The 20,687-nt window shown below is 39.5% G+C and overlaps 1 protein-coding gene across 9 annotated transcripts in view; it reads right to left on the bottom strand.

The window, feature by feature from the left end:
* Positions 1 to 317: 317 nt before the first annotated feature.
* The window catches only part of GGPS1 (geranylgeranyl diphosphate synthase 1), a 29,022-nt gene continuing 8,652 nt past the window's right edge, over positions 318 to 20,687 (bottom strand). For 6 of the 9 annotated variants that reach the window (XM_068154789.1, XM_068154798.1, XM_068154817.1 and 3 more), the window contains exons 3-4: positions 11,452 to 11,522; positions 318 to 9,173 (exon numbers count right to left, since the gene is read on the bottom strand). In XM_068154789.1, the coding sequence (XP_068010890.1) occupies positions 8,412 to 9,173; positions 11,452 to 11,522 (833 nt within the window). In that variant the 3' untranslated portion in view covers positions 318 to 8,411. Of the gene's footprint in view, positions 9,174 to 11,451; positions 11,523 to 12,074; positions 12,136 to 19,105; positions 19,202 to 20,687 lie in introns of all 9 variants that reach the window. The other 3 variants (XM_068154829.1, XM_068154838.1, XM_068154858.1) reach the window with 2 other exon arrangements.

Genomic DNA, 20,687 nt, shown 5'->3' with positions numbered 1-20,687 from the left:
TCCGACTACGCTGGCTGGGTCCCTGGGATGAAGCCACCGGTTTGTTTAATTCAGTTAAGGTCAGTGACATCCGACCTGCTTAGTACGTTTAGAAGCAAGCGAGCAATACGCTTTTTTCCTTCCTGAATGCAAGTTGTGTGTTGAACCTTTAAAGGCAGGAAGACCACATTGAAAGGCTTGGGCACCCTCCTGAGGAGAACGTGGGCATCTCAGCAAGTGGCAGTGAGCTCCCCTGGTGCAGCGCCTGAGCAGGGGAACGTGTGGCGCTTGGGTGTACATAAGCAAGCAACACAGAACAGACCTGCATTACCTCAATATTTGGTACTGCTGTATTTGTGGCTGCGTTTATTTCAACATACACTAATCGAGATAAAACAAACGACTAACGGGAAAAGGATTAAGAGAAGAGCTACAGCAATTAGAGAATACAGCTCCCACCAAAAAAAAAAAAAAAAAAAAAAAAAAAAAAAAAGAGAAAAAAAAAAAGCATCCAACATGTGTAGATCAGCAGCAAAACCCGAAAAGACTTGCCTACATGCTTTAAGTAGCAGTTGCTGGGGAACAATTTAGAGCTCTTTATTGTCATAGTGACATACAAAATCCAATAGCTTTCTCAGTTACGTGGTTATAAAAAGCAAAGTATCCTAGCTGACATTTTCCACATTCATTCATCTCTTAAGTGCTTCGTATTTCTAAGTCTCATGACAACTTAATTCAGTATTTGAATTGTGAGACCACAAAGACTGAAAGAAGCACAATAGTAAGTAATCAAAAAGCTATTTCAGTGCTGTGCCTTTGTTTCTATCACATAATTCTGTACACTCTTTTGGCAGGCAGCAAATAAGTAAAGTAGTCTTTGCTCTGATTGTGTGATACTGATTACAGAAATATAGTACAGGTATTTGGTAACTCTAGTGTATTCCAGTCATAGTAATCTGGATAATAGATAAAGTCTTGCAGGTTTTGAGCGTGTGCTTTGCCATCTGGCATAAAGCAGCTGCTCCCCAAAAGGTGCATTCCAGCAAAAATCTCTCTACCTTTACCTCACAGCCTTCCTTTGCCAAAGGTAACATGTTAGACCAACTAATACCTAATGCAAAAGTAGACATCTTAGTCCTTCTTCCTCATCTGTGGCAGCCTTGACTTCTTGTCTGGGTCCTGAGCCCATTCATGCCCCACAGAGGGCACCCTTGGAACAATGTTACAATTTTGGACAAAGCTGAAGCTATATAGATAGTGGTTGTGACCGTTTTAGGCTGTGCCTTTAAGAAAGGGACAGTTGCTGGAACACTCTGGCTGAATGTTTTGGTGAAATAATGAAAACAAGATATTCTAAACGATTTTCATTAGTAGATTGGTAGAATGCAACTTTAAGCTTTAGTTCAGTTTGGATCTCAAGTCAGTTCTGTCTGTCTTTTTTCAGTCTGTCTCTTTCTCTGAGCAACAGCTGTGCAGGATGGAGTTGACCTTGAATTAACTGAACTAACAGATAAACTAATTCTTGCATACGCTTTGAGCTAACAGAATTTCCTCCTTAATAATTACCTTTTCTCTCTCTCTAACCCTTTTTGGGAAAAAAGGGAGGTAGGGGGAGAAGGGGGGTACATTTGGGGGGGACCCCTCCTGGCTGGAGGAGGGAAAGTTTTTTCTGTATTACATTCTTTGCTGTTTATTTCTGTACATATTGAAAATACTGTATATTGTGTATCTATTAATCTGCATTTTATCCTGCTTGTAAATATAGCTTATCTCATTTCTGTTTCTCTGACTGAGTTAGCCATGGTTTCTTTGTGTGTGTGGGAGAACTGAACTTTCTCTCACCACCACATGGTACAAGTGTGACAGTAGAAACAATGGCAGTAAGCCCTCCTCCTCTCCTTTTCTGGCTCATTTGCTACCCCTGAGTACAAACCTGAGAGCACACAGTTTGTCAGACTGCATGTCAGGAAAGGTGTTGAAAACAAGAAAATACTTTTTGCTTTTTTTCTGACTCCAGCAGCATGTTTGATAGGTAATTCAGCCATTTTCACAATCTACATACATGTTGTTAAATTTATGTATTTAGTATTCCTAAAATGCTGAGAATAGTGTAACTCACTGTTCATTCTTTCTGTTTCTTTGCACTTCTTGTTTCTTCTGTTTCTACCACCATGATCAACAAATAGCTATACTTCATCCAATGTACCTGAGAAGAAACAGGACAGTCCCAATGCCAGTGGAACAACTGGGCCCATGTAACAATTTTACTTTGCTACCTGGAATTGCAACTTCTGCATTTTATAGGCACCTAAGTGAAAATGATTTAACTTCAGAATTTATTGAATATTAATTTTGGTTGGTGTGAAATAAATAAAAATAAAAAATCATCACAGTTTTTACATTTCTATGAATGGCAGTAATATATTCCTCCATATAATTTTTACTTCAACCTGGACCCAGTCCCACCCCCATAAAGAAGAGAGCCTAAGTAGCAATAGGATCTTCAGTTAAAGCCAAACAAACAAAAAAGGATTTTGCTTGATATTTCAACTTTGCAATTATCTGAAATGCTGTTTTTAAAGAACGTTGTGTGTTTTGGTTTTTTTTCCCCTTGCAACCACATCTGTTGTTTTTGTGGCAGTTTTCCTCCCCCCACCCCTGGCCTTGATATCAGCCTAATTTTCATAACTTCAGTCAGTGAAAAGTTGTTATGCCTTTTGTTGTGAATAACATCTACTACATTACAGCAAGGAACAGGCCAAGTTTTGTGTATTTTAAAACAGCATAACAAAAAAAATGTATATTTGACATTTTTTGCTTTCTTGCAGACTTCAGTAATTGCTTTACAGAGTGAATAACTTATACCCTCTTGTCCAGAAATAGTACCTGAAACATTACGAGGAGAGTGAAAAGAATCTACTGTTGATCAAGAAAAGACCCAACTGCTTCCTGACATGGAGTGCAAAAGGAGAAAATTATCTGTGATTTCCCTTCACATCAGAATTAGTCCTCCCCACAGATTCATATCAGGTTTTGCAGTGCTCTCCCTGGAAATGTTATGTTAGGCCTTCTTAGGCTATCTCTCATAGTTCTCTATGTTCTAGGAAACTGAAACATGTAGTAAATGCCTTTTCAGTGACTTAAGTGAGAATTTCTTTGTTACATAGGGCACACAAGTGAGGAGTGCTATTAGGATTCAAGTGCTGTAACCTGTATACTTATTACAAATTTTGCATATAATATGCTTGAATGAAAATTAATGAATGAATGATGGTTATTCCTAACCACACCTCACAAAGGTGATTTCTAAAGTAATAAAAAAAAGCCCCAAACAAACCAACCAACCCTGCAGAAAAGGTGAACACTGGTGCCCAGCTATGATAAAAGTTATTCAGAAAAGATGTTCATGTGAGGTAACAATCTAGTCAAGAAGTCACATAGCAGATTATATCAGAATAAATAATTCTTAACTTTAATATCTCTTACGTTCTATTTGGAAAGCTCAGGAAAACTAATCACAGTCATTAGCTTAATAAAGTGAAGGAGATGCTGAGAAATGAAGAATGCAGGTGTGGTGCTTCAGGATATAGTTTAGTGGTCAGGGTAGTTAGGTTACATGATCTTAAAGATCTTTTTCAACCTTAGTAATTCTATGACTTGTTGACTCTATGATCTGAATATGAGGAGAAACTTCTTTGAGGGGGATAGAGAGCTGGAGCAGGCTGCCCAGAGAGTCTCCTTCTCTGGAGAGATTCCAAACCCTCGAGGACATTGTGGTCCTGGGCAACCTGCTGTGAGTGACCCCACTTTAGCAGGGGGATTGGACTAGAGGGTCTCCAGAGATTCAACCCCCATCACATTGAGATTCTGTAAAATTACAGGAGGCAGCCACAGGACCCTATACTGGTTTTTCTTATTCTCTCAAATCCTTTCCCTGTCTCTGTTCTGGCATCTGTACACCTGCCAGCTTTGACATGCATCAGGCATCATTAACCCAAACAAAAATTAACTTCCCTCCTCTAGGGCTAGTAAGTTCTTTCACAAAAAAAGCTTAATGATCATTACCACCAAGGCAAAAGGTAGGAGAGGGAAAGAAGCTCATGCTATATGGGAGAAAAGGAAATTATGGCAATATAAAAAATGTTACAGCCTTTAGGTTCTTGGCAAAAAGGGCTTCAGGCATCTCAAGATGGCAGAAAATCTTGGTTTACTTTTGTGAAGACATATGATGAGCCAAGATCTAACATTTCAAAGGCAGACACAGACTATTTTGTTTGTCCAGGATCAAGTAATAACTTGATGGTATTGCGTATGCTATGGTATGAGTAGCAGAATAGAAATGTAGCTAAGAAAAGAATTACAGTGAAAGTATTGAGCAAATAATACAAAGAACACTGTAAATATCAAACCTGAAACTTAAAATGGTAGGATTAAGATGGAACCAAGTGCAACAGATGTCTGTGTAGCTCTTCACATGGATAAAAGTGTTGTGCAATTCAGTGGTAAAGACATGTTAAGAATTAAAATTAGTTTTACAAGATGATGAAAAAAACCCCCAACATAAACCAAACCCAGCCAAACACAAACCCCAAACCTCACACTCCTAAACACCACAAATCCCATGTTTTCATGCCATGTCAACACTTTAGCACTAAGTGGGGAAAGAAGCCATTAATATTGGAATTTTCCACAACACAAACAGGCATTTAGATATTAAATAATTATCAAAGTGAACTACAAAGTTGAAAGCATAAAGAAATATCAATAGCTACTTTCTCATGGCTACTAAAATTTGTGTATGTGTCAACAATTGGCTAATACTTATAAAGTTGTTCTTAATGGGTATCTGAACAGCCAAACAGAGAGGTGGAAAGACAAGCTATCTGCCTGGGAAGGTCCTGAGATAAATTTTTCACTGTAATTGATAGAATTAACATCAACCTTTTAAGAAGGAGAGACAAATGTCCCATCTAGACACTGGCCATCCAGGTGGTAGCATTGATTTACATCCAAGCAAGCACACAACCTGAAACAAGATTGAGGTAGGGGGAAAATACTGGAGATTGATGAGCATTTGCATTTCTCTTTATTGGCACTGCAAGAGCTAAATCCCCAAGAAGTGCACTGGTAACCTGATCAAAGTATAACTTACTAGCAATGGTAGGAAGATAATAAGGAAAACAGTTCTGGCTCAAAGAGACTGACATTGAAATCAGCATTCATTTTATTTCCCCATGGGCATTTCTACTTTGTATTCACTCAGCTGGAGTTAACTGTGCACCAAGGCAACAATTTCCTCCACCCCAAGAGTATGCTGAGGGGTGGACAATATCTTGGGAGGGAACACAGCTGGGCCTGCTGACCCAAACTGACCAAAGGGGTATTCCATACCATGTGATGTCAGCTCAGATAAAAAAAAAGCCAAGTGAATGAAGAAAGTGGGGGGACACCTGTTGATGGCGGCTGTCCTCTGGAGCAGCTGCTACACATATTGAAGCCCTGCTTCCTGGGGAGTGACTCAACATCATCTGCTGATGGGAAGTAGAGAGTAACAACTTTGTTTGCTCTTGTGTCTGTGCATGGCATTGTGATTTTGCTTTTCATCTCAAGAAATTACTTATGTCTTGACTCAAGGGCCTTTGGTTATATTTCCCCTCTCCCCTGTTCATCTAAGAAGGGAAGGGACAGAGCAGCTTTGGTGGGCATCTGGTGCCCAGCCAGGGCCAAACCACCACATATTGCAACTCAGATTAATTCCACAGCAATGCAGCTCTTGTAAAGATCAGGAAAAAAACCCTTCTTCTTGTGTTGTAGGAAGTGTAGCAACAGAGAAGGACACTTGCACAACTAAACTAACTCTGCAGACAAAAACTCTCATGCTGCTTGGAAGAACTATTTTTCTCAATATAGCTTAACAGCAGGAACTTGTGCAAGAGCCAGTACTGAAGAATATTGATGAGGATGTACAGTCTCATCTTATGGCACCAAATATAAAATCTGTCTTGACTATGAAGCTTTATCACTGCTGATGCTTGATAGTTGGAGATGTTCCACCTGCTTAAAAAACGAAGGGAGAAGATCCCAGCCTCTTCCAACTCCTGAATGCATCAAGAAAACTGCTTACAGGCCTCAGTTTATTCTAACCAAAATGAAGAGCAACAAAATTCTGCTACTGAGGCTTTTAAGATATACCTTCAGGGTATGCTTTGAATACTGGTATCAAAACCCTTGAAGGCAGAACAGTAAGACAGAGCTGTATGGTTTCTTGTTGGTCCAGCTTTCTTTTCCTGGGGTACTCTTTCCTTCTTACTAATTTGTATGCAGCTGGAAAACTTCCAGGGTACTTACTCCTAAGTTAATGGAGAGATGTTCTACAAGATACAGTTTTAGGATAAATACTGAAGTGGGTTGCCAGAAAGAAAGTGATGACAGAGCAGAAGTCTCAGATGGTAGAAAAGTTTCATACAAAAAGAAGAAAAGCCACCTCATTAGGGAAGTTTGATTACACAAACCTTTACATCCAGCAACTAAGCAGACATGAAATGGCACTAAGCACACTTGGCACTGTATACATCCATTGCCATATCCTAACAGGCACAAGGATATCTTTGCAGTAAGACTAGGAGATTATCCTCATGATGACAGTTTTTCCAGTGTGCTCTCCTATTCAATGTCAGCTGCAACAGTGTTTAGAAACTATCAAGACATGGCACAAAGTAAGTGTTGCACTTTTCTCCTAAAAGATTTACATGCTTACTACTAGTAAGTATTGCAAGTTATGAAAAAGGAATTACAATTCACTGTCATTAACATTAGAGACACCTCTCACCAACTTAAAGCTGTTCAGTCCTGGAGGCTAGGTCCATTCAATGATGAAAGGCTATTACTGAATGCCTAATCAAAGAGCAGAAAAAAATTCTTCCTCAGCATGCAGATAAAGAGATAAGCTATCATCCATAATGATGTAATGTCTCTGGCTGAAAGCAGCCATCCTGATTTTTTTTTTTTCATGCTTCATCATTTTCAGAAGAATTTAAAGGCTGCTCAGAAGACACTCCAGCAACCTTCAGTTAGTTTTGTCATTGGGTTGAGACCATGACTCACCCTGCTTTCTGGGTACAGTGAATGAAGACCTGCATAAAACTATCCTTTAGCTGTCAGAAGCCAAGTACCTCTGCCCATTTATTTGGGAATATGCTTGAGCTGATAGTACCAGCCCTGCCTTTGATCTGTTTCCTCACTATACCAAAGCAAAGTTTTTTGTCTGTGAAGACTAGGGAATATAAATCAAATTAAAGCCAGTGCTGCCAAGAAGAACCAAACATCTCTGCTTACATTTTGCTTACTATTTATATATAGATGAGCAGAAGGGTTTATCACTTATTAGTGTGTCTTGAGTGCATAATTTTAAAGCATTACTTAGACAATTAACAAAATTGAAGCAATGTTATAGCTTGTGAAACAAGATGTTGCACTTCATTTTAGCAAAAAAAGTTGCAGAACTTGTCTCTTTGGAGAGACCTGTAACATGCTTCCAGTACCAATTCAGAACAGGAATGCAGTATGAATTATGAACCAACTTCCAGAGACACCTCTTTCAATTACGAGCAAAGACCTGTACTGATTAACCGTGTCCTAGAGTTACCTGGTGTGAATCTCATTTCCTTTCTACTAGCACTTTCCTACATTGCTATTTATGGTTACATGAATGAGCTCTAATGCATAGATTTAAATACCTGGCTACAAAATATTTGATACTTTAAAGATCTAAAACCAGGCTATCAAAATTATTCATTGCAGAGCTGGAATTAGCAGCAAATTTATGCTTTGCTGATGCAATGGAATTTTTAAGGTACTTAGAAATCTTCATAAAGCTACAATTTCAGACTAAATGTTAGTTTTACTCACATATAAAATACTACCTTTCATCATTTGCATTACTCTGAAAATATCCTCAGAAGCTCAATAGGATATTCACTTAGAACTTAGTAAGCTGATCCATCTGATCTTCACAAGCCTAACTTAGATATAGCACACAACAGTTTTATGTGTACTGCAGTTGCAAGTATCTTCTTTTCTTATTTTAGATTGTACATTTTGGTTTACTAGGGCATTGTTTGAAAATGCATAATACATTCAGATCAATCTGATTTAATTTAATACAGACTTTCAGACAGAAACCTACAGCAGCCTGCTTAAAGATAGGAGGTTTAGGCCTGAAATAATGCTGATAATCTTGCAAAGATGATCACATTCAGATTCAATACGTGTTTCAGTTTGAGTACATCTGCTTTAACAAAGCATCTGTAAGAGGCTATAGTTAAGACTGTATAGATAACAGGGTATATTTTTCAGTGCTCTATGACATTGTTTTTAACAGTAATTTCCATAACATGGCTACCAAAAAAAAAAAGTTAACACAGGTGTAAAACTTAATTTTCATTTTCTTTGAACATTTTGCTCAGCTGTTCGACTAGTGCTACAAGCTCAGGGTTTCCCCCAAGTGATTCAATTTGTTTATAGGCTTCAGATTCAAGCTCTTTCAATGTATTCCGAGTGTACTCAAAGGAACCCAGATTTTCAAGGTAATGTACACAGTACTTTTTTATATCTATGTTCTCCGTCCTTTGACGTAAAATGTTTTGCACCTGAGTACTTTCAGGTCGCGACCAAATTGCATGAATGGTTGGGAAAGAGAACTTGCCCTCAGTTAAGTCTTCACAAAAACTCTTGTTTTCACTATATTCTTTGGAGTGCAAGTTGGCATAGTCATCTCTTATTTGGAAGAAGAGGCCAAGCGTATTAAGAAGTGGCTTTAAGTCTTTTTTATAGTTTGAAAACAGCTGCATGAGGCCTACAGCTAATCCAAAGAGACCACCTGTCTTTTGCAATACCATAGCTTTATATTCAGCTTCCGTAGGACAGGTGTAAGTATCCCTCCAGTAAATATCCAAGCCTTGACCTTTATGGAGTTCCAGTAGTTGGCGGGTAAAAACTTTAACAGCGTCTGGATGATCAAGGGTTAAAACCTTCTCCAAGCCAAGGAAATACACATAATTAGCACAGTTGATTACAGATGGAATTCCATAGATACTGTGTGCCACTGGAAAGCCCCGGCGTAGCTTTGAGTTGTCTTCAATGTCGTCCACAAGCAGGCTTGCATTGTGCAACATTTCTGTCACTTCAATTATAACCTATGACAAGAAGTTTAAAAAAAAACACCTTATTTTAAATTAATAAAGTTTTAAAGAATGACATTGTTTATCACTGAGGTTCCCCTTTAGATAATTTCCTTTACTATTAACACAGATTTAGGATTCTCTTCATTAGCCAGTCTGCTCTATGTCCTGGATCATATGGTCTGTTTTGGTGTCACGTTTTCAGATTCAAAGTGAACTTAATTCCCTGAAGTGTTTCCACTTGCACACTCCTCTCCACTATTGCTACAGTTCTAAAATATGCCAGTGTCTAGCAATTACGTACTAACTTTATTAGAAACATGAATGGAGGAAAAGAAAAGCAACATAATGTTGCGACAAGTTTAGATTCACCAACCTGAGACCTTCTAAATTCAGTTCTTGAGCGTATCATCAGGTACTTTCCATTAACATATTTGTCTCAAACCCTGTTTTGATAGGTGGAGAGAATTCATCTTTCCCTACACTTTGTGTAGTTATCTTCAGTATTGAACTCTTAAAGGACAGACTATTTTCTCTGAAAGATCATTTGGAAAATTCTTGGCAGAAAGAAAACAGCTACAACTTCTTTTGGGAAGCTTCCTACAGGTTTACTGCTTGCTATTGGGTAAACCATTATCATGCACCACCTGAGGTAAGCAATAAACTGTTCAGAACATCAATCTTGTAGCTGACTACATTTGAACCATAACAATAACATTGAACCATAACAATTCAAAGCAGATCAATTCAAGAAATTAAGTTTTAACACTATATACTGTTTTTATTGCACAGATGCTATACAAGAAACAGGTGTATTCAGCTCCTGCTTAAACAGATACGTAAGCACATAAAACTGCACACTGTTATAAACTCACTGTAAAACACATCTGATTAAGACATGGTTTTAAAGCTAATGAACCAATTACACTTGATAGCAACAAACACTGCACTCTGTCAACATTCATCAAAACAACTCCTAAAAAAATACTATGGCCACCATTAAGTAGTGGCAAGTACCTAGAATGGCCCTATTTGGTGGGTGTTGGGGAAGAAAAAAAAAAAAAAAAGGAAAGAAGAATTTATGCTGCAAGCATTTTAAAGCAGGAAACCACCCAGCATTCAGTGACCACTGTCTCCAAAGATTAAAACTCAAACTCCAGAAATCTAATTTTGTCCAAGAAGAGATGACTGCAAGAGCAACCTACTTAAGCACTAATTACTCATCTACCAGTTTGTAATGAGTTCAGCTTTGACCTGTAAAGATATGTTGTTGCCCATTGACTTTAAATCAGAGCACAGGATATTTAACCAAAAGTAGCTCTGCATACTTGCCAGCATGTTCTTTGAGTCCATTATGCTACTGTCACTCTCAGTATTATCAGTAAAGTTTACCTCTATTCCATGAATTCCTTGGGTAAGTCTATTGAAACATTTCTCTTGCTAACCTATTTCATGTAACTTTGGTTATCATGTAACATGGTTATCAGTTTAAAAGTGACAGGTAGAACTGGTAACTTCTGTTTGTACAGAGACACTTCAGGTTTAGTTTACTTAGCACATAAGAGAAGGTGGACTCACTGTCACAGGTGCTCTGCAAAAGGGCAAGAGGCAACTGTCAGACTGCACCATAAGAAGTATCAGTTGGACATAATGGATGAGTTTGTTATCATGGAAAAGGTTCTGCAAGAGAAGAGAGGCCCTGAAAGGCTGCAGAATCTACATGCTCAGTTTTTCAAAACTCAGCAAGGTCCCCAGAAGCCTGAAGCAGCTATAAAGAAAGCCCTGCTTTAAGCAGGCATTTGTCCTAGATAAATTCCAGGTGCTTCTTCCAGTTTGAATTCTGTTCTATGATATTAGACTAAACTGATGCATACAATACAGAGATTGTTCTACATTTAATTTGGATATGTACCTGAGCACAAAGGGCAAGATGTGCCAGAATAAATCTGGCTAAGAAGTTATGTAGGCAGGTTGGAAAATACAAGAGTTGCTAGATCATGAATGCAGCCTCTTCCTTCATTGTTTAGATCACTTATACCATTTTGCTATTTCAGGACTATTAAGTGTCACTTCAGCCACCCTAAAGAAGACTTGGAAATCATGGCAGTAATTTCTTTAGTGTTACATCACAGTCAAAGCTTTGCATTAACGTTGTTTTCTTAAGAGTTTACTTTAATATACTGAAAAATTAGTGCATTTAGCATTTCTGATCATGCTATGCTATGTAAGAGAATCACCTGTTACCAGTAGTCTGAATAAAGAGAATAGCCTTGTAAAATTAATTAGCCAGTACCTGTATTTTATCTTCTGGAACATTCAGCCAGTGATTAAAGGCCTGTGACAGTTTGGTTCTCACTTGCTTACCTACAATAAAAATATTACAGATATTTATAACAATAATGAAGTTAATAATTAGAGACAACAGTTTATCTTAACAGCTATAGCTGATCTGAGACCAGTAAAATGATCACCTGCAAGCACAAAATACATCATAGTGTGTAGCTTGTTTATTCATTCACCAGTTAGCAGCTTCAGTTCCAAACGTTGAACAGTAATATGCAAAGCACATATTTACAGGTTACTGTATTTAGTTTTGACAATTTAATTAGTAAATGATTCTGAGTATGTTGGTAACTTGTACTAATCAATTTGCTGCTTCTGAAAGTAAGCCCTAGTTTGCCAAGCACATGAGTAACAGAACTTTCAGTTATGATTCATTATTGTTGAAGATATGGGCGTTTGCTGAGTATTTTATTTATTGCAATTTGTAGGTTTTTTCCTTGTAGCACTCTTACCAACAATTTGTAAAAAAGAAAAGTGACATTTGATACACTTATTTAAAAAATCTAAACAAAAATCTGGTCAGAACAGAACTTAAACAGTACTCAGACATTATCTTATACCCGAGAAGTCTACCTGTAAATAACAGGATTCGTTCTGCTTTGGTTAAATGAAGTTTGGTGGAGCCAAGTAGTCACTGTTTCATAGGGATAAAAAACAGGATTAAAAGTCCAAGCATAGTGTTAAAATAAGCATTACCATTACTATTCACTCCAGATATATTTTACATGACAGAGTTAATTTTAATAGTGGTTAATCTACGTGCCTATAAATTATTGGTGCCATCTTTATCAAATTGCTAGGAATCACATACAAATATTTATTCAGCATCTACTGATGGCCAGTATGAAATAAAACCACTGCCTACCCACAGAGGAAATGTTGCTCCAAACTTTGAGAAGCTCAGCTGCATGCAAGATCTTTGAATAACTGCAGGATAGGTTTAGCCAAATAGCTCTGCATATATAACTCACATCAACCAGACCTCTGGAAAAAGTTTTAAATAAACTTCAAGCAGCACAACCTAGACAGGGGGCTCCATATTACTTGTCTCAAGATCTACTGAGACACAACTCAGTGATTCTGCAATATCAGTCCTCACATTGATCATGTCATCTTGCCCATAGCACTGAAGAATTGTCAATATTTGAATCTCTTCCTAAGGCTTCTCTACTGCTATATGGCCAGCACACACAGCAATAATAAATGCAGAACAATAAAAATGGGTAGATTCATTTGCAGTGATATACCATGAAAAACAGGACTGGAGATTTTTCCTGTTCTAATTACATTACCAAAGGGGTAAGCAATAGCTTTGTGGTTTGGGCTCTGTAACAAGAGTGATAACCTTCACCCCTGGCTCAGAGGGCTTCAGTTTGACTCAATTCTCAAAGATTTCTATTGCTTCAGATCAGGACCACCTTCTTGTTTTTAATAGAAGAGATGTAACAAAAAGATGCTTCTTGCCCTTCCCCCAACAGCCTTATCCTCTGGCTTTGTCCTGTGTGAAAAGGTACTTTTACCTGGACATATACCGTCACTGGGTTGTGTTCTCTAGTTTTTCCTCTGCTCAGTTTAAACACTAATAGTTTTCTGCAGGAGGGAGGAACTCTTTTTTGTTTCTCAGACTGCAGCATGTGTATTTTAAGCTCCCCACATTAGGCTTACTCTCCAACAAGAAATTACATAGCTGATTACATATTGTTTTTAAAACACCCTCTTTCTTTAAATCAATAATTTGCTAACTTACTACTTTAACACAAATAACCAGAGCTCAAATTTAAATAGAAAATTAGAGTAGTACATAAGAGTTTAACAACTTCTTACATTAACTTTGCACCACCACTAATTCAAGTCATATCTGCTTCTGACAATATCTCCTGCAGATACCAAGGATTTGAAACATTTCAGTCAGACTACTCCCCTTTTCCTCTCGTGGTTAAATCAGATTTTGGGCAGATTAGTTCCCTGATCTCAATCCCAATACACTTCTGCATAAGGGAAGGTCAAAATGCCTTGCATCAGAGGTTCAGTATTTTATTCTAAAGTAATGAACTTGAGGAGAAAGGTTTGCTTAAAAATATTAATAATAACTGTTAAAAACATCTGCCAAACTGTATGGTTTGCCAGTTAAATGTTAGCAAATATTTCAGTACATCCATAAAGAAAACTACTGAGTGATAATATCACATTAAGGAAGTTCACATTATCTACAGCTGTTATTCACTTGCAAATGACACTCATCCACACCTATTTTACATTAGGCAGCTAATTCTGTTTCTGTGAATGTTTCCTAGAAAATATGCTTATGGAATGCTGTTCAGTAACAAGTGTTATTTAATCATGAGGAACACAACTACTAGCACACACTGCAAATGGATCATTAACATGAGCAATAAGTTTAGCCACCTCAGATCCTTAGTAAACAGCATTTGAATTGTTAGACTTGTCTACCTTGAGTAGCAAGACTGTCTATACACTGATTGTTCAAGGAAAAACCACTAAGTTATAGTATAGCATTCATCTTTGCTTTTATAGGTGCAGATTTACTTGTGTGAGCCCCTCGAAACATTGCTACATAAATGCTGATTTATCTCATTCTGAAGTCAATCCTACCTGTTCTGTGTGATACTGTGGCAATTTTCTGTATGCATGGTTTATGTCTATGGCCATGCTATGACAGCAAAAGACCAAGCCACTCTAGTACTAGTCCCAAAAACCTAAATACAGAAACCTCCATTCCTTGTCACACCTCTCCTCAAACCAGACAAGACAACAATCCAGGAGCACAAAATTGAAAGGAGTAAATTATCCAGTTTCTTCACTGTCACATGCCACTGCTCTGTTGATTATTCTAAGCAGGTTATCGTAAAACTGAAGAATATAGAGCTTCTAATTTTGGAAGCTAGATCTCTGTCTACTGTATAGAGCCATAATAACAGACATTACTGCATCAAGCTTTGTATCAAAGCACATTCAGTTTTATCTGCTTAAGATCCTAATATTACCCAAATCAGACAGCAACTATGGAAAGCTTTTCTACTTAGTAATGCTGGTGGAAAAGGTGAGAAAAAAAAAAAAAATCAGAGTGTAAAAGATTCACTCTGATGACATTCCTTCTACAGACAAGAACATAAAACCCTTGTCATTGGGGGGAGTGGGGTGGGGAATAAAATCAAGGTACACTAAAGATGTTGCACTGAGGACAATCTCTCCTACCTCTCCAGACAGATGAGATGTTTCTGTCTCTGTAGAGGAAAAAACCTCCAAAACAACAAACAAATAAAACAAAACAAGCCCACAAAACCAACCAAACAAAAACCCCCAAACCAACAAAACAAACAAACACCCCCTTCCCCCATGACTTACTCTCTATATACATAGTTGTTCCTGTGATAGGGTCCAGACAAAGCAAAGCACACAGACCTCCAGCTCTGTATAGACTCCTGATTAGTATTTCTTCATTCTTGCTGCCACAACTGACTACACATTATACCCTTAGAGCAGCACCCACTTATAGCAAGGATACATAGAAGAGCTGGAATAGCATTGGAAAGAGCAGAGGGACTATTAACCTAGCCCTCATTAGACAATTAAACTCATTAACCCAACAGAAAACCATCAGGTTTTTTTGCTAAGTTAGCTTTCTGCCAGCTAAGTCAGCTTATGAAGTGGGTCTGCCACAAGTTAGTCCATGGTAAGCAAGAGGATGCCAGGAAGCCAGGGTAAGGGACCATTGCCCTTATGGAAGTAACTGCTCTATTACCTCACCTATACTGTACACATTCATGTTTAGCTCTGTCTCTGATGGATTAGAGCTAAATGGATAAACTCCCCCAAAAGGCCTCTCCTGCCCCCAGCTACAAAAACACTACAACCAGTGTAACTGAACTGCAGGAAGACAAGCAAAGAGAGCAGGCATATACACTTCTAAACCTGGGCACTTGGGATGGATTAAAAATCACTGTAGATTTGTCTAGTTTAACTCCCTTCTTCAAAATAGAGTTTAGCTCAGTTGTGATCCTGATTTTTGCCTCGTTCCTTCTTCTCAGGACCCCACATGCCACCATCCTATGGTCACTATAGCCAAGATTGCTCCCAGTCTTCATGTTCTCATCAATTCTTTGTTACTGTGAGGCCCTTTCTTCACTAGATCCTTGATGACCTGTGTTAGCAAGTGGTCATCAATGCATATCAGAAATCTGGATTGCCTGTGCCCTGGTGTGTTGCTTCTTTATCAGACACTGAGGTAGCTGAAATGTTTCATAAGGATCAGGGCCTGTAAATAGGAAGGCATCTTCAGGTTGTCTGAAGGTTCAGGTGGTCTGTAGCAAAGACACTATAGTGTCCCCCCTGTTGATGTGGCCTCTAATCCTAATCCAGGAATCATATCACTGAAGGCAGAGCTCCATGCAGTTCAATTGTTCCTTCTCATGAAAGAAAACTCCCATGCCTTGCTATCCTCGACTGCCTTCCTAGGCATTTCATATACATCCACTGTAGCATCCCAGCTGTGTGACCTATCCCACATTACGTACCCACATCAACCTACAGCTGTGCAACTGCATGTAGGCATTTAACTCCTGTTTATTTCCCATGATGTATGCATTTGTGCAGGGGTTCTTCAAAGAGGCAGCCAGTGCTGCACATTCCCCAGAATAAGCAAGAGCTTCCCCCATTGTTCTGTTTTTACTTCCTTGTTTGAGTGCATACACCTGGGATGAGCTGCCTTCAGCTAGCTCTGTTCTGTTGATTACAAAGTGTCCCTTGTACACATCCGCCTACACTTTCTGTCTGCAAGTTACTCGTTTCCTTACATGCCCTTCTGTTGTAAGTTCTAGTTTAAATGCAACTAACTAGCTGCTAACAGGCAGGATTTGTTTGTTCCTCTTGATAGTGAGGGAGAGGGGTTTGAAGATCATGGAGAAAAGCCACCTGGCTTCCTACACCCTTGGCCCTCATTTCAAAAGCCACAGTCATGCTTGATAAGCTCCAAGCATTCCCTTGCTATATCCATGAACGTTCAAATAAAAGAGGCACAAGTTTAAGTAATCTGAGGGTGAAACACGACTTGGCAGTTCCTCCATAGAGTCCTTGATCTGAACTACCCCGGAGGAAACCTTCCTAAGGGTAAAGTCAGATGGGGGCCTTTGTCCCCTGCAAGAGTCAGCCTTCCCACTACTATCCAAGGCTGCTGCCACTAGGTGCTGGTCTGATACTTTGCTGTATACAGAGTTGTCAGTCACCTGTCTTCTTCCAGTGCACTCAATCTATTTGGCAATAGCACATCTTCTCAAGTACCAGAATTTTTTCTCCTTATGCCAGAAGCCACCAACTCCTAGTCTTCACCATTGTGAGAGTACCCATTTCCCAACCTGAGATGCACAATTTCTGCCCCTCCTTCAACGTAACTGTAGTTTTCAAACTCTTAGACCTTGTGCTTTTTGTTATTTCTGATGCTGTGCAGCCTGCTGACCCCCTTCCACTGCTTTTTTCTTGGTGACACATTCTCTATCACTGCACACCTTTTCAGGGCAGGGACATAATTATCTCCTGGCCCAGTGGATGCCCCCAGCTCAGAACTTGGAAAGCTGCAGCCTCCCTCAGGGATTTGGCCCAAACTGATCCCTCTGATCTCTCTCAAGTGTAGTTGTGCCAGTGGTAGGGATCATGCCCTCCTTTGCCAACCCGGTCAGTTTCAACAATCCAGCAGAAAAACATGAAAAACAAAAGCCACTCTTGATTGTTAGCCATGGTAAGACTGCAGCCAATACCAAAGGGACATAAAAAAGAAGATAGCATCACAAATGGGATCAGAATCTACCTCTTTCAACAGCAAGCTGTTGACTGTATCTGTTTTACTGCAACTAAAACTCCATATTCTCCCTAGTGCTGCAAAAACACCTGTAGCTTACTTTAAGTATTACCCCCAAATTTTTACCATTAGAAGTCCCACTTAATTTAAGGGAAATAGAGTAACTTCTTCTACTGAACAACTCAACAGTCATAAAAAAAATTCTTACACCACATTCAACATTAGCAAGCATCTCTTTTTGTTCTAAACAACCTTAATGCTATCAATGTCTTTGTGTAAATAAAGTTTGATATGTATCTAAACTCAATCAAGTTCTCACAGATTACTAAGCCATTTGGAGAGTTTGGGTTTTTAACTAGATTTAAAACATAAACAACTGGACTATTGTAGGGCTATAAGGGTAGAGATTTGACACTGATCCAGCTTTTTGCAAAGGTCCTTCAGAGCCTGAGCTGATCCAACACAGAAACAGCTCCTTGTCCCCACCCCTGTGCCAGCTCACTAATGAGACAAGAAAAGGGAAGAGGGACCTGGAAAATTTTAAACGGTTTAGGCAATTGGTACTACCTAATCATTTGGTTAGCAAACTGTGAACTGGCACAAGCTAGGAAGCAGAAGACTGTCAGAAGCATAAAGAGGAAACTGCCTCTTTCAGCAAGGGCCTGTTAGACCAGCTAAGGCATCTCATTTGGGCTACACCTTAAACAGCTAGCACACACATATTTTGCCCCTCACTAAGCAATGGTGCTCATACCGATTCCAGCGTTTACACAAGTAATTGGCTCCTACTGATCTGTACTTGGAATAACCCACTGTCCTGAAGGGTCAAAGCCCCAAACACGCCCTAACCCAGACAATGGGCTAAACACCTGCAAATGTGCTAACCTGGACAGCTCCTGGGGTCCAGATGGCCAAGGTAAATGTGTGTGATTAACACTGTAAGCACTTGTGAATGTGCAAACCTGGACACTTCCTGGGGTCCAGATAAACATGTACCATGTGTGATTAACTTTGTAACACAGCTGTGAACTGTGTGTGCCCCTGGCCATGTTTGGATATGCCCTATACCATAGGTCCAGTTATCAGGGTTCTGTGTTACCAAAGGGCATTAATTGTCTTGTGACAGTATTTAAACCAGTCAAGTCAGGCAACTTGCCTTGTTCTCACTCAGACAGCAAAAAGAGCCAAATGCTGCCCGAGTAGCAGCCAAAGAATCTGCTCTAGCAGATCAAAAACTTCACCCAGGCCTTGCACCTGGACCAAGGCAGAAAGGGGAAAAGCTCCAAGGGAACTGAATCCCAGAAGAAACTGCAGCCCAGCGAGGGAGCACACAAGAGAGGCCCCTCAGCCCTTTCTGAGCCAAGGACTGCTCAAGTTATAGCCACAGCATCCAGGAAGATACCAGACAGAGGAGCAAGCAGTGAGTACCTGGCCAATGTGCCACACAATCATATTTGTGGGAAAACTACAGATCACAGCACCTGTATTTCTAATTTGAATTGCTGTGTTGGAAATATTTGACTAGTGCTTAAATCATGTAACTGTCTTTATATGTGGAGTGTAAAATCCACTACCAAATAATTGAACCTGTGAATATATTTTGTAAATAAGTGTTTGAGGATACCACTGCCCATGAAATTAATTATAAAAAAATATAATACACATTTTTATTACACTGACACAGGGCAAAATCGGTGTTTCAAAAACAGTAAACATCCAGCTATATGATTGTGATCCCTCACAGCTTCACCTATTACTTTGCACAACCTTTCTACAGACACACCATTTTTACCTGCCTAGGTTAAAAGTGGTCTTCTCTTTTGAATCACACCAGTGTTTCTGCACAGAGGGAAGTGCACCTTGTATCACAGCTTTTCCAGAATGTAAACTATATGAAGAGATCAACATGTTAAAGTGAACAATCAGATTTACAATACTTTAGCAGGCTAGGATATAAAATGCTTGCACTGTCAGGAAGTATAACATTATGTAAACCATCAGTATAGTGATCTGGGTTGAACTCACTCAAAAAGTATAGTAATTTAGCCACAGGAGTCAAGGTGGGAAGGTCAGTTCTGTCTCCTAGATGCATCATTTGAAATGAAAGCAAACTGAAGAGCTATTAGTCAAGCACTTCTGCCTATGGAAGCTTTTTTGGGCACTTTGTCTGGTGTATATTTCCTACTAGAAAGCTGAGCTTCATCCCCTTCCCCCACCTGGTACCTAGAATAGCTTATAAATAATTAGCAGCTAAAGATGAGGAGGTGTTACAATATAAAATCATAGAGTTGTCAGGGTTGGAAGGGACCTCAAAGATCATCTAGTTCCAACTCCCCTGCCATGGGCAGGGACACCACACACTAGATAAGGTTGTTCAGAGCCCTATCCAGCTTGGCCTTAAAATCTTCCACGTATGGGGCTTCTACCACCTCCCTGGGCAACCTGTTCCAGTGTCCCACCACCCTCATGGTGAAAAGCTTCTTCCTAATATCCAATCTGAATCTACCCACTTCTAGTTTTGCTCTGTTTCCCCTAGTCCTATTATCTTCCATTACTCTGGCAGTGTGGCTGGAGCCCTTGACAGAAAGACTGAGGTAAAGAAGTAATTCAGAACCTCAGCCTTCTCCATGTCATTCATCAGCAGCTCACCTGTTTCCTTTCTGAGGGGGCCCACACCTTCCCTAGACTTATTTTTACTATTAATATACCTACAGAAGTATTTGCTGTTCCCCTTGATCTTTCTAGCTAGATTTAATTCTAACCGAGCTTTAGCTTTTCTAACCAGGTCTCTTGTTGCTCAGGCAGCTTCCTTATATGCCCCCTATTCTAGCTGTCCTTTCTTCCACTCTTTGTAGAGTTTCTTTGTGTGACAGTGTGTCCAGGAGCAACTTAGCCATCCAGGCAGGTTTCCTAGCATTCTTTCCTGCCTTCCTCTTTGTCAGTATACTTTGCTCCTGGGCACAGAGAAGGTGATCCTTGAATATGGACCAGCTGTCCTGGGCCCCTCTTCCCTCTAAGGCTTTGTCCCACTAGACCTTGGCCAGCATATCCCTGAAGTGATCAAAGTCTGCATGCCTAAAGTCCAGGGTCATAAGCTTGGGGTACATCCTCCTAGTTGCCCTGAGGATCTTAAATTCTATTGCTTCATGGTTACTGCAGCCAAGGTTATCCCTGAGCAGCCCTTCCCTGTTAGTGAGAACAAGATCCAGCATAGCACCTTTTCTTGTTGGTTCCTCCACCATTTGGAGGAGGAAGTTGTCATCTGTGCATTCCAGGAACATCCTGGATGGATAGTGCCTTGCAGTGTTGTCCTTCCAGCAGATGTTAGGGTGAGGGTGACTGAAATCCCCCACAAGGATCAGGACTTGTGTACA

The sequence above is a fragment of the Melanerpes formicivorus genome, unplaced genomic scaffold, assembly GCF_026170545.1.
Source record: "Melanerpes formicivorus ecotype bairdi unplaced genomic scaffold, bMelFor1.0.p_v2 SCAF_2, whole genome shotgun sequence".
NCBI lineage: Eukaryota > Metazoa > Chordata > Aves > Piciformes > Picidae > Melanerpes > Melanerpes formicivorus.
The sequence above is the reverse complement of the archived record's forward strand: the minus strand, read 5'-3'. Positions and strand labels throughout refer to the sequence as shown.